General features: G+C 35.6%; 1 protein-coding gene across 1 annotated transcript in view; it reads left to right on the top strand.

Moving 5' to 3' along the window:
- Window positions 1–15,122, top strand: part of LOC112044014 (homeotic protein empty spiracles-like) — a 42,779-nt gene extending 27,657 nt beyond the window's left edge. Inside the window, exon 3 of the mRNA XM_024079733.2 lies at window positions 9,509–15,122. Coding sequence (XP_023935501.1) covers window positions 9,509–9,709 — 201 coding nt within the window. The 3' untranslated portion in view covers window positions 9,710–15,122. The remainder of the gene's footprint in view (window positions 1–9,508) is intronic.
- The last annotated feature ends 6 nt before the right edge of the window (window positions 15,123–15,128 follow it).

Here is a 15,128-nt window from a genome sequence, read left to right as displayed (position 1 = left end):
CTAATTGCAATTCTTGTGTAAAGATGAAAGCTAATTCTATTTTCAGCAATTGTATAATAAGCCTGCTGTAATAGATTAATTACAACATCCGTCTATCTTTTTACCTCAGTCTGTGACAAACAATCATTATGATAAAATGTTTACGTACGTAATTCGATTATTGAGACTTGCGAAACGACTTTTTTAAAGGAAATTTTTGGCGGCCATGTTCGTTTTCAGTCTTTGCGTAGGTTTTTTGTGCGATGACAGTGGAAATTGGCTTTTAACTACCTTCTAATTTATACTTTGACAAAATTTATCGCTGGGCGGGGATTTTGTTATGTAGAATTAATTACTGGAGCATAAACTTTTTATAGGCATAGTTTTTTATTTCTACAAGCCGGTTTGTCTCAGGCTACCGTCATTAACCGCTTGTTATTAGCCTAGCCCAATAGGGTCGTCCTAGACCCTATTGGGCTAGGCTTACTTACTTAAAGGAGAGGGGATATGGAGCTTAGACCCATCACGCATGCATTATGGTTTGGCGCAGTGGTGTGTGCGGTGGATTTACAAGACGGACGTAAAGGGTTCGATCTGGGCCGATTGAGGTTTTCTTAATTAGTCCAGGTCTGGCTGGTAGGAGGCTTCGTCTGTGGCTAGGTACGAAAGACGTACCGCCAAGCTATTTAGCGTTCCGGTACGATGTCGTGTAGAAATTGAAATGGAGTGTGAATTTTACATCGTTCTCCTAACAAGTTAGCGCATGATATGGTGGCGACGGGGGGAAAGACTGCGTGGCTGTAAAATCGTGCGTGCGGGGAAGTGAGGTGCACCAGTCGTGGGTTTTTCATTCATCGTTACACGCCCCCGGCCCGCGCGGATCATCGGGTGTTACGAAGTTGCCAAGCTATAATCTTATAGCTATTCAAATAGATCGATATCTAAGAGGTTAATTCCAAAAGATATAATAACTATGTATATTTTTAAAGCAATCCCTTAATAACATTTTAAAGGGGAAAGATGTGTATTTTTGTATGTAACTCTGAAACTACTGGACTCATTTAAAAATCTTTCACCAAAAGAGAGCTACCTTAGAGAGAGAGAGTTTATCAGCAACTAGCAATTGTTATATTTTATGCCTATATCCCCATAGGAATGAAAACTACGCAGATAAAACCACGGAGTTCTGTTAGTAATAACTCAACGAGAGTAGAGTATAGTTAGTTATCAAAGTAAGAAGTATCGTGTCAATACAAGACAACCCCCTGCGAGGGGTCGGAGTGTTAACACGGGGCGCCCGGGGCACGCCCAATCGAGTTATGAAATATGGGAGACGAAAGTATATTGCACTGAGACAAATAAGCTATAGGTACTTAAACGAGTTACTTATTATTATCAACCCATATTCGGCTCACTGTTGAGCTCGAGTCTCCTCAGAATGAGAGGGGTTAGGCCAATAGTCTCCCACGCTGGCCCAATGTGGATTGGCAGACTTCACATACGCAGATAATTAAGAAAATTCTCTGGTATGCAGGTTTCCTCACGATGTTTTTCCTTCACCGTTTGCGACACGTGATATTTAATTTCTTAAAATGCACACAACTGAAAAGTTGTAGGTGCATGCCCCGGACCGGATTCGAACATCACCCTCCGGAATCGGAGGCAGAGGTCATATCCACTGGGCTATCACGGCTTGGGGGGAGTTACTTACCTACGTAATAAATAGTTTGCAATTACTTACTACGGGTGGAGCATACGGAAAATAAATGTCGTATACTTAGTAATGGTGCAGCTTACTGGGTCTGTAGCCATGTGGCACGTCGACTATCTTTCTACAAACGCTAACGCTACGAAAACTTAAAAACTGCACGAAAATAAACGATTGTCTTTTTTTAAAAAACCATTTCCGATTTACCCGTTTGGAAGAAATAATTGTTATCATTTCGATAAGTGGCAGGAAATCTATAATTTCAATAGCGCTCAAATAAGTCACGGAACGATCAATAAAATAAATTAAAAGATAAAAATTAAATTGAACAGGATATAGAATAATAAATATCAATGAATACAATAAAAATAACGCAATAATGCTGCCGAAAATGATCGCTGTAATGACTACATCCGGGAAATTGCCGGAAACTGAATTAGGTGTTGCCACCTTTGAAAAACGTGATTGAGTTGCGTAATACTTTCCATTGCATCGCTGCATTATTTCATTTTATTAATCAATTTCGTCACCGCTCAAAAAAAATAAAGCAAAACATGCCTTCCGAATGTCGAAGAGTCTACAAATTTAACTACAGTAAAAGTATAGTTAAATTTGACATTTTAAAAGTAAACTAAGCTTGCTTGAAATAAATTTATTTTGATTTCATTTCATTAAATTGTTATCATATCATTAAAACTTGAATTAGAAATAAAAATATAACGAATGCCAGATAATTAACAATCAAACGAACTTACCTTGAGAAGTTTGATATCTAATTATACGAGTGTCTTGACCGAAGATGAGTAAATACCAATTTGACTTATATTTTTTTGAATTTAGTTAACTCATCATACAAAATCATTTGGTAAAAATGATTAAATGATGATTTTTACAAAAATATATAATTATCTTTATAATATTAGTGTAGAAAAGGCCACCCTGTATAAACGGCTCCTCTTTAACGACAATAGCGAAATTGGCGCAAAAATTACAGTTGCCTAACAACCCCAATTTGTCGCATAATCGCCTCTCCCTCCCTCCCCATACATCTGTCCCTCTCGCACTAATGGATCGACAATAAAGTAATACACAGATAAATAGCTTTCCGCTTAAATTCTGGTCCAATTCGTAACTTCGTGCTACCCCTTAATTGCGCATCTCCCCTTTGTATCTCCGTCTCGTTTACTCGCAAAGGATTTTGTATACAGCTATCCCGTTCCCCTAATACGTCGGGGAGTATAATCGCGTACATAAGCACTTAATAGTATTTCGGGGCAGCGAATGACACCCTTTATTTATACAGTGGGTTCCATTTTCACGGATTTCGCCCCCTTTCCATCAAAATTGTTTGCGGACTCTTACACCGTTATAGGACCAGTTGTTTAAGAGCCCCACTTGAAACCGCATAGGCTAAGAGCGTGTGGGCTAAATGTTTGTGTATAAATATACCTATACTGATGAACAAAAATTATATAATTTCCTGCTTAGATAGTTACTTCATAGCATCAGTACTATTTTGTATTTTAGTATTTCTTTTTGTCTCTACAAGTTAGCCTTTGACTACAATCTCACCTGATGGTAGGATGGTATATTTTTGCTTATTGTCTATATTTTTACTACATAAATTCACACTAAAGTCTACAACGTTCCGTCTTTAACTTCACTTAACTAAACTAATTTTGTAGTTGGTATTAATATTTTATTTACGTTTTTATTTTTAGTAGGTATTATAAAAAATTCTAATGAAGCTTTTGTAACAGTGCGTATATTACGGTTTGTATTTTTTAATTGAAAATATCTACATTTCAGTGTCAAAAAATAAAGCTGGAAGGCACATTAAAGCTTTGCAAGAATTTAAAACTGAATTGTTTAGATTACTTCTGAAAAATGGTACTAGCTCTTAGACTATAGCGACTATATCATAGAGGGTCCTGTGTACTGGTTCTTCTTTAGCCGGCAGATGTGATCGAATTAAATTTTATTGTCATCGTGTCGTACACAGAATGTGATACTACATTATAAATTAGCATGAAAAAGTAATTGTCGTAATATTACAACATATCATATTTTGTTTCTCGTATGGTAAATTAAGTTTTTATGTGTTCTACGACTCGTTAAGTTGATGTATGGTTTACATGTTTTAATTGCTTTTTTAGTACTTTTAGTTGTAATTAGCAGGTTAGATTTTTTGACCTGAATTTAAATTAATAATAATAATAATAAATAAATATACTTAAACAATACACATCACTATCTAGCCCCAAAGTAGCTTGTGTTATGGGTGCTAAGATAGTTGATATTATAATATTAATATACAATTATATACTACATATAAATACTTATATAATGTATAAATACACACAGACACTGGAAAACACCCATGTTCATCACACAAATATTTTCCAGTTGTGGGAATCAAACCCACGGCCGTGGATGCAGAAAGCAGGGTCACTACCCACTGCGCCACGCGGCCGTCGATAAATTGAAAATTTATCGAGTAATGCTTGGTAAAGGTTAGGTATATAACATCTCGCTATGACCAATAGGAATGAAGCATTAATGAAAAATGTGGTGGATATTAAGGTTACCTAAACAACCTCTTTAAACCTTTTTTAGGACGGAGTTGTTCCTTTTTAATGAATGACTAGAAGAGCTTCCACATGGACGAATGTTCAGGCATCCGCTATTACGGATATACCTACCTACGGAATATATTTTGAACTATAAAATATATAAGGCTGACAATGACTACTTTTGAAACGTTAAGCATAAATAAAAGCGTGTCAGAAACACAAATTGGATATGAAATTGGGTCCTTCACATTAGCTTCCTTCATAAATAGTAGTATCGTCGTGTTTGTACCTCATTATTTACTTATAGATTATAGATCACGTTATTATTGAGTATAAAACAATGCAGAATTATTAGTTTATTGTTTGACCTATATCTAACGGGTATCAAGTAATTGCTTTAATGGTTACTGGAAAATCGTAATTTAAACTTCGTGTATTGTATGTCCTTCGTAATATTACTTACTACGTTTATTTATTCTTTTACATTTTTATCTGCCTATTTGTAATATTGATTTATTACAAATACGTGTAAAATTTATTTTAAAAATGTAAAGAAATTATATATGTATTTTCCAAGCTTGACCTAGGCACTTGTAATGGTTTTAAGTCACATCAAAATCTTTTTGCATTGCAAAAAATACGTGTGGATATAACTAGTAATGTATGCTAAATGCATCTTACACAAATACAAACATACATTATAGTATAAATGCGAGTTGAAGTTGGTTCAAAATACGAGTAAACAGTCGAATTTGTATGAAAAGAAATAACTACATAATATAATTTCGATTTCCGATATCGTATAAAGACTTTTCTCTGCCACCGTAAATAATAGAAGTAAAATGGGGTAAAGTGAATTAATGGTAATGATTTTTCTTGCACACTGTAAGTAGTGGATGTAAGATCGTGAAAAAATAAATGAATGGTTAACATTTTTCTCGCCAACTGTATCTAATAGAGACAAAATCTCAATAAACCATAGACAATGGACAACCATAAAAATCCCCATTACTCGTGGAACCGACGGGTCCCGTAGGCCGATTTACGCCACCCCATCCATCACGGACCCGTGGGACCGGTTTGTTCAACCCTTACTTTTGGGGTGGTGGGTTATAACACCGATTTATCATTGCGGTGATTTCTATGTGATTACTCGCCTATTACATTTGTGGGTGACTGAAGAAAGTACCTACTTTTTATTATACACTAGCGGTCGTCTGTGTCTTTGTCTGAGATTCGACTTTCTCTGGGAGGTAGAGTATCACTGAAACTGTAACTAATGGATTTATGTTCAAGCTTACCTTATCAGCCTAGTTTTGTCTTAAACAGACAGACAAACTTTACTATTGTATCTGTATATATAATAATTTATTTATTTTGCTATTATCCGCAAAACGCCGACGAACCCATGCGACAACGTCACCCAGGTCTGACAAAATACTCTCAACGTACGTGTCACCCTGAAACCGGAACATACTCAGGAGATGTTGACTAGACAACGTGCAATTGCAAAGTCACTTTGCAATTGCACGTTGTCGAGTCAACATCTCCGTCGGTTTTTCGCGGATAATAGCAAAATAATTAAATTATTATATATTCATGATGAACTTCCGCAAAGTAACGCCTGCTTCTATCCAAAATTGTATCTGTGTTCTAATTTCTAAATTGTTTTTTTTTAATCTGCCCTTTTTCTATTTTCAAATAAAAAGAGTTCTGTTCTGTTTAATTTAAATTAATATTACTCTTAACATCCGAATCAATTTAGACGATGCCGTGAAAAGATAACAGGCATACAGACAGACTTAATTTTGCATTTATAATATTATAGTATGGATACGTGTCATTACAGTTCAAAGAAACAAATTAAACACAAAACCATACAAAGTTAAACTAAGAAGTAATATACGACATAAAGAACAATACCAACCAATAATTACCTCAAATGTGATAAAACGGAATGACTATTTAAACCATAATTTTAACATCATCGCAAACAATGACACGTTAAGTTAACGGTCTTTGTTATGCAATTTAACCTTTGTGTTAAATGGTTGAGAGGTTATAATTTTTAACATGTTAAAACGTGCAAATAAGTTTACGAACGTTAAATACAGGGACCTAACTGCAAATTATGGGGATCATTGTTAACTAATTGCGAGCTGAGGTTGTTATAAGTTTAATGGCAACACTCGTATATTTAGATATAGTCTAAGATCTGGCATTAGAAATCTACAACCTCATCTCGACATCAACCCATATTCGGCTCACTGCTGAGCTCGAGTCTCCTCTCGGAATGAGAGGGGTTAGGCCAATAGTCCACCACGCTGGCCCAATGCGGATTGGCAGACTTCACACACGCAGAGAATTAAGATAATTCTCTGGTATGCAGATTTCTTCACGATGTTTTCCTTTACGGTCTGAGACACGTGATATTTAATTTCTTAAAATGCACACAACTGAAAAATTGGAGGTGTATGCCCCGGATTCGAACACTCATCCTCCGGAATCGGAGGCAGAGGTCATATCCACTGGGCTATCACGGCACTATGTAGTATAGAAGATAGATTTACCTATCTTCAAAGGAACATCCATTTCACCTCCGGAAACATGATTTTTGTGTAAAAAAAAATATAAAAGACAAACGATTGGATGATCCGGATAAGGGGATCATAAGGGATCATCCAATCCCCCTAAAATTATATTACAATGAACACGGCCACGGTACATTAGCACTACATATCGACATCAAATATCAATCAAGCACCCTTTGTATGAGGTTTAATGGTGCGAGACAGAGCGAGACGGGCTACTGGTAAGAGAGAGGGATGTATTGGGATTACTGGATAGATAAATAAAGGGTGTAGTTTATAATGTCATAAGCATACGAACGTTTTACATAAATACTTTATGTATGTATGTATAACTTGTGTGCGCTCGCGACTTCATCCGCGTGATAATATTTTATGTAATTTTCCATTTCCTTCTTAACGCCATTATTTATTACATTTGATTTAATGATAGTCAAAGTATTTATCAATTACTTTAAATATAAAATGAAAAATTAAAGAATTTCATAAAAAAATTCAACTACCCCATAAGGAAGAAATTTTCAAATTTCCTTAATCACATTTACCTACTTTATATTTATGTCATAATTTATGCACAATTTTTTTTAAATTTAACTTCAAATATAAAATAACTCCTACAAACTTTTAGCCCTCTCTAACTTCCTTATATTTATGTTATCGACGACCAAATATAGCCTATGTTTTGCTTTCAATTCCAATTTTCCTTTGTAGCGAAATTTATCAACATTGGTTTACCCGTGAAAAGTAACAGACAGACAAACTTTCGCATCTATACAGCGAAAATTGCGAAAGTAAGTTAGTCTCTGTTTTTAATCCATCTATACTAATATTAAAAAGTGGTAAAGTTCGTAGTATTGTAGGGGGTAATCTCTGGATCTACTGAACCGATTTTGAAAATTATTTTACCACTATAAAGCCACGTTATTTGTGAGTGTCATGGGCTATATTTTATTCCAGTATTCTCACCGGGACGAGAACTACGCGGGTGAAACCGCGGGGCATGTGCTAGTCAGCAATATATAGAATAACTATAAAATTAACTCATACAGCGAAGTAAATATTTCAATTTATATCACAAGGATAATGTATTCCTACGCACGATTAACCCAAGCATAAAGGGTTGGGGATAATAAAACTATTCAGACACCACCCCGGTCATATTTCACATCGTATTGAAAGAAAACTGTCGAAAAATTTCTACGCGCTACAATGAGATTTCCCGCGCAAAACACCGCCGCCATTTTGTGTGGCAATCTGTCACGGAGTTAATGGCCGTTGAAATCTATTCAGTGCTTTAGTTTAGCGTTGCACTGAGAAAATATGGTAATGCAGATCACAGTTTTGGATATAAATGTTGAATTATTGTGACTTGTGTGCGCAATTTTTATTGGTTATGGTTAAAGGATGTTTGTTGGCTTTAAAGTTTACGAGAAACAACGATGTTTAAAGAAATTACTAAAATATGTGCATTTTATTAATAACTAGATTTACCTACTGGGCTCTGGGTTCTAGCCCTTTAGATGAACAATAAAAAGTTATGTATCACAAGTGAGTTCTTTCGTTTTTTATTCAAAGTTTCTAAACGAATAATGAATTTTAATGACGCCGCGTTATCACCCGCGTGCTCTGGAATACAGAGATAAAATTTAGCCTATATCACTCGGGGATAGTAGGTATAGCCACCCCAACAGTAAAAGAATTTTTCAAATCGGTTCTGTAGTTTCAGAGCCAATTTAATGCAAACAAATAAATAAACAATGAAATCTTTCCTCTTTATATAATATTAGCATTAGCATATAGAGATAATAAAACCACATGCGTTGCAATTTTACCTTTTAGGTTATTCGTAACTGTCACACAGACCACAGTATTAGTATGTTCTTTTAAAAAATATTTAAACCCATTTTAATATTTTTTTAGACCTATACTGAGCTACTTGCAAGGTTTATACAATCCGTCTTCCGAACCCTACTAATACTTACTACAAAATATATCTTTAGCCATAGACAAAAGTGTTATTATAGAATTCTACTTGAAATAAACGTGCTTGAATTATTCATAAATAAGTACAATATAATCACATTCAATTTGTTACTATCAAGAAACGCAAAATAATTTATTGTTGTTTGAATTGTAATGTAACAGAATGGCAAATAATCAACTCTCTGATACCGTATTGTTACTCGAAATCATATTAACTTTTGTTGCGTAAAACGCAACGACTTGTATACGTCATTAATTTGTTTTTTTTTAAAACAAATAATAAAGACAATGTTCATGACATTGACAACTTATACCGTATATGAATTCAATTCCACATATTTATTGGCTGTTTTGTACACTTTTACTGTATTGTCTATGTATAATTTGTAGACAAGGGGGCGAAATAAAAAAAATATTTATATTAATGCTGGTTACAAAAATTCTCAAAATTGTTTATAAGCAACAATTTGTATCTTCTATCAGTAAAAAAAAACTATCAACCCTTGTAAACCTTGTAAATCATAAATAAAATTAAATAAATATATCTTTATACTAATAGTGTAATCTAACTATTAATAAGATAATTTTTTTGTGATGATATTATAAATCCCGCTCAGTGCAATTCCCGCCCGCCCGTTAAACTCAATTCCAATTTTAACCTCTTCTTTCTTCCTCAGGTGAAAGTGTGGTTCCAAAACAGAAGAACGAAACACAAAAGAATGCAGCAAGAAGAAGAAGCGAAAACTGGAACCAAATCCGGATCATCGAGCTCTAAACCGGAAGACGGTCACCAGTTTAACAACTCGTACGAAGAAGAAGATGAAGAACTAATAGATATGGACATGGATGAGTTAAGTGAAAGTGAAAATGAAACGTAAAATGAACGTAAAGTGAACGTAAGTGATAGGACACATTATCAAAGTGACAAAGGTTCGAGTGTAACTTTCAAGTGAACACTTTACACTAAATATGACTTAAATTTACTCAAATACAGAAATAGAATTTAAAAAAGCACAGCTGAACGATTGGCATTCAATAATTATATCCTCTATGTTGATATTGGAGGAATTATAGCAAACCAACCGTAGAGTCATAGACAAGGGAGACTAAGATTTACGTCAATTTAAGTAACAAGTTCATTTGAAAGTGGATTCTCGGATCGCAAGGACGCTATAAAGTGTAAATAGTATTGTAATTTAGTAAAATAGTGGATTATTTTATTATTTATTTCTCGAATCGACTAAAAAGAGTTTGTATAATATGATGCTATATTTGGATGTTGGCAACATTGGATAATTGAATATAACATGACGGTTCTAATCACTGAATACAGAGCTACTCGTATGACATACAATTATAGTCGTATTTGTCTATTGGAAAGAAACGTTAATAAGCAAAGTTAACATAAGGTTATAAATCAATAATCATCAGAAAAATTTATAATAACGTGAAAGAATTCGTAAGATAATTATAAATAGCCTGTATGGTTATCGATCTTTGCCTGTAGGTAAATAATAAATAAATTATTTGTTGGTTGCTGTAAAACTGGAGAAATTAATGAGTTAGATTATTATATTTAACATTGCTCATCTTTTAAGTTTAGGTTTTACACAATATTAAAATAATAATTATAGTATTAAACTTCCAATTTTTACTATCGATTCAGTTGTAGACCAAACCCCTGTAAGATATTTTGAACTAGCGACAAAGTACCATAAAATTAAAAAAAAATGTGACACAATTGTCATGAAGCTAACTCAAAGATTCCAATTTAAAATAAAAAAAAAAACCATTACACCAGCATTTGTTCGGTTAATTTATCTCAATTCACAAAACGCCATTAATTAAAGTTAACCTAAACAAGCAACCGTGTCATTAAATTAACGGAGCGCGTTCCAAAATGGCGTCGGGACATTCTTGTTAGCGCGTCACGAATTATTAGGTATCCAAAATTGGCCGCATTATAATAGTTTTGGGATTAAATTAATTAAAAAATGCCTCCTTTGATGCCTTCCTAGTGATGTGGGTATAATTAGACAGTTTGATTTTAAACGCTGATAGGCGGGTCTATGGTTTCTAAACGAGGGCTGTCAACATTGGAGCGAGAGGAGAGATACACTTTCACCATGCGTTAGAAGAGTGCAGGTTGTGTTTATAGAGATGGACAGCGATTATAATACGTTGCTTGTGGGCCTATTATTATTAAGAGATGATTTAGGGGTTAGGCCCTCCGTACACAAGGCGATAATTTTAGTATCCGATATTAATTGAATGCATGCTAATGGAATTATGTAATGTAAAATGTCTGGTGTATGTTACAAGAGCCGGGTGATTTAATTAATAACTAATATGAGTGAGAAAATATTGTTAAATAGTTAAAAAAAATATCAAAGAAGTTGTAAAATCGTAAGATCGATTCTATTGGCTGCAGCAGCATTGTTGTGTTCACAGGCATATAGGCATACGCTTCAGATTGATGTGCAAAGTGCGAAACTTTTTAGGTTATGTTCCTTCCGTGCTCTGTGAAGTATTGTTTACTTTACAGTCGATGGTTTTCCACTTACCATCAAGTGCGACATCAGCTTGTGCTGTCAATTATTTATAAATGAAAAAATTCACTGTGACACTGACGGACACACGAGGGCTTACTCATCATTCTGTTGTACTAACGTTGACACTACGAAAACAAAAAAAATGTATTGGAATTACATCCGATTAAAAGATTAATTACGTGACCTATCTACAAATGTCATCTCCACACATTAGTTTTCGAATCGTTAGTAGAAAATAAGAGAATTAATTCCAATTTTTTTGTACTGCTTTTTAAAGACCATAAAAAAATATATCGCTTACTCGTGTTGCCATGTGTGTGAGAGCCCTTAGGCGTTAGACATATCTCGGGCACAGATCTCGTTCAGTAATTGGTCGGGCACAACAAAATTGTTTTTAAACTGTTGCCGATTGTTCTCCACGGCTATTTGTCTACGCGCATTCGGTTTAGAGATTGAGATCTCACAAGATGTCCGTTTGCGATCGGGTTCACGCTTCGGACGTTGTTGTATGGTTGTTGTGAACGCTTTGTTGTTGTTGTTGTTGTATTGATCTTTGAGTGTGATCGCTTCTGAGTCATAGCTGTTGTAAAGGATATCTTTATGTTCAAGATTTGCATTTAAAGATCTATTTGCTACTAGCAAACGCCCGCAACTTCGATTTGAAATTCAGTTTTTCATAAATTTTCCGAAATTAATAATTTTTCGGCTTAAAATGCTATATAGCTTGCTCAATATCCTCCTCCATCTTTCAGTGGAAGTTCCAATAAAATTAGCTCTGCTGTTTAGGAGATTAGCTCGGACAAACATACAGACCGACAAGAATTTTCAAAAAGATTGTTTGTATTTTAATAACACATTTGAAAAAAACACAGTTATGTTTAAGTCACAGACAAACACTTCAATTTTATTTAAATGTTTTGATGCCTATTGATTTAAGACAATGGCTGGCAATGGCCATTTGTCTTTTAGAGTATCAGTTCTAATTGTCAGAGCAATAGATACATATTATGTAGAAAAAATAGCTCGTGGCTGATATGTTCAAAATTCATTTATTTCAATTAGGCTCAGATTACAAGTACTTTTGACTCGTCAGTTGACTATTTGAAAAGATTCTACCACGGTTCGGAAGGCAGGTTCTGCTGAGAAGACACCGGCAAGAAACTCAACAGTTGCTCTTTTTAAAAAAAACATACAATATTATAATTTACAATTGATGACAACATTACAATGTCTTATAGTTCTTCTTCCTGTGTGAAGGTGAAAGCTGGTCCAACGGCCTTTAAGCATCTTTATGATTAAGGAACTCATCAATGGTGTAGTAACCTAGCTATCACTTTTACCAACAACCAAACTCTAAAACTGTATTTCAGACTGAAACAAAGATAAGCTTGCTTGGCGGCTGAATTTAGTTAAACTTTAATTCTCCTCATAATACCTTTATCTAGCTTCTACAAAAACCAAGAAAAATATGATTTTTTATGCTTTTGTATTTAGATCGCCCAGAATCCTGGGTGGCAGAATCTTAAAAAAGCAAGCCTTTGCGTTCACTTAAACGATTATAAGCCTAATTTGTGTTTGCTTTCCGTCTTTTGTTCAGATGATTTACGACTCGTTCGCTGCGCTCGGCTATTTACTTCCCATTATGCCTTGTTATTTCGAAAATTAATACTCTCAATTGTAACTTTTGCAATTACTTTTTGAGTTACAATGCGGATGTTTGCTTTTCTTTTGACGTGAATACGTCTTTGAAATTGCTTCCATCATCCATTGCGTCAATCCATAAAACGAATCCCTGCGTGATCGAATCAGAAATGAGGAGATCCGCAGAAGAACCAAAGTCACCGACATAGCTCAGCGATTCGCGAAGCTGAAGTGGCAATGGGCGGGGTACATAGTTCGAAGAGCCGATGGACGTTGGGGTCCCAAAGTGCTGGAATGGCGACCCCGCACTAGTAAGCGCAGTGTTGGTCCCCCACCAGGTGGACTGACGACATCAAGCGAGTCGCAGGGATTCGCTGGATGCAGGCGGCTCAGTATCGTGATGTTTGGAAGTCCCTACAAAAGGCCTATGTCCTGCAGTGGACGTCCATCGGCTGATATGATGATGATGACCTTGCGGGAATCGGCTTGTATGGACTCTTCGCCGCTGCTGTGTATGGATAATTATGTGTGTTTATTGTGTGTTTTGAAGTGTTGCTCACACACTTTCTCGCTATCACTAAGAAGTGATTTCTGCGGTAGCTCTTCGACTTCCCAGAATTTCGATATTTGATTGTCTAATTGCTCGTCCGATAACGCGGTAACAGCAAAATTGCAATTGTTTTGTTTTGTGCACCTACTCAATTCTATTGGTCCGGAAATAATCCAACCGAATTGCGAGTTACATAAATATGGCCTTCCGTCACCTAACGATTTTATAGTAGAACCCATTATCTCCCAGTACAGATCCGCCCCTATAAGCGCATCAATAGACACTCCGCTGTAAAAATCCGAAATAGTTGTTTCTTTCTCACCTTTGTAATCCTGCAAAATAGTTAAGAGATCCTGTAGTCAGAATCTCATTGTGTAGATTCAATAATTTACATAATTGGCGACCCCGCACTAGGTGGACTGACGACATCAAGCGAGTCGAAGGGATTCGCTGGATGCAGGTGGCTCAGTATCGTGATGTTTGGAAGTCCCTACAAAAGGCCTATGTCCTGCAGTGGACGTCCATTGGCTGATATGATGATGATGATGGTAAAACGAATGTAATAAAATCGGGGGATGCAGTGTGTTCTCAGAGGAGACGCCCGTCCTCATTCGCACGAGAGTTAAAAAAGCGATAATATGTTAAAAACCCAGCGTTGGCTTTTTTATCGTTCTTAATTTAATACATGGTCTACTTCTAATGACCTACTTCTAATGAATGATTGGGAATGCATTTGTTGTATTTGAACGCTTTTTCAACGTCCGTTAAAAAAACTCTGGTGTGAATGGGGGCTTAAAGAGTTGTTCTAGGTTCGATCCCCGGCTGGGCCGATTGAGGTTTTCTTAATTGGTCTAGGTCTGGCTGATGGGTGGCTTCGGCCGTGGCTAGTTACCACCCTAACAGCAAAGACGTACCGCCAAGTTCCGGTACGATGCCGTGTAGAAATTGAAAGGAGTGTGGATTTTCATCCTCCTAACAAGTTAGTCCGCTACCATCTTAGACTGCATCATCACTTACCATCAGGTGAAATTGTTGTCAAGGGCTAACTTGTAAAGAAAAAAATATATCTTTTTCTATAATATGACTATTTCCTCTTAAGTTATTAAATTGTGTAAAAGAATGGGAAGGCACGACTTTAGCCCACTAGGCAGATCAGGATTTTTTGTATAGAAGTGTAATAATTCTGTAACTTCAATTGTTTTCTAGTTTATTAAGAATCATAATGAATTTTCTCGGCGATTTTACATCTCTTTTCCCATTTTCCGCACAATTGAACTCCATTTTCATTATGCTTTGTTCATTAACTGTTTCAGATTAACGGTCATGTTGTAATTTAACGATCTATTCGAGAAGTCGACGTTTAATTGCGTCGCATTTACTTACTGATTAGGAGGAATTATTTGAAACTAGCTGACGCCGCGCGGTTTTACCCGCTTGGTTCCCGTTCCCGTAGGAATACAGAGATAATATATAGCCCATAGCCGTCCTCGATAAATGGGCTACCTAACACTGAAAGAATTTTTCAAATCGCCCCAGTAGTTCCTGAGATTAGCG

The sequence above is a fragment of the Bicyclus anynana genome, chromosome 24, assembly GCF_947172395.1.
Source record: "Bicyclus anynana chromosome 24, ilBicAnyn1.1, whole genome shotgun sequence".
Classification (NCBI taxonomy): domain Eukaryota; kingdom Metazoa; phylum Arthropoda; class Insecta; order Lepidoptera; family Nymphalidae; genus Bicyclus; species Bicyclus anynana.
This window is presented reverse-complemented; position numbering and strand designations above follow the sequence as displayed.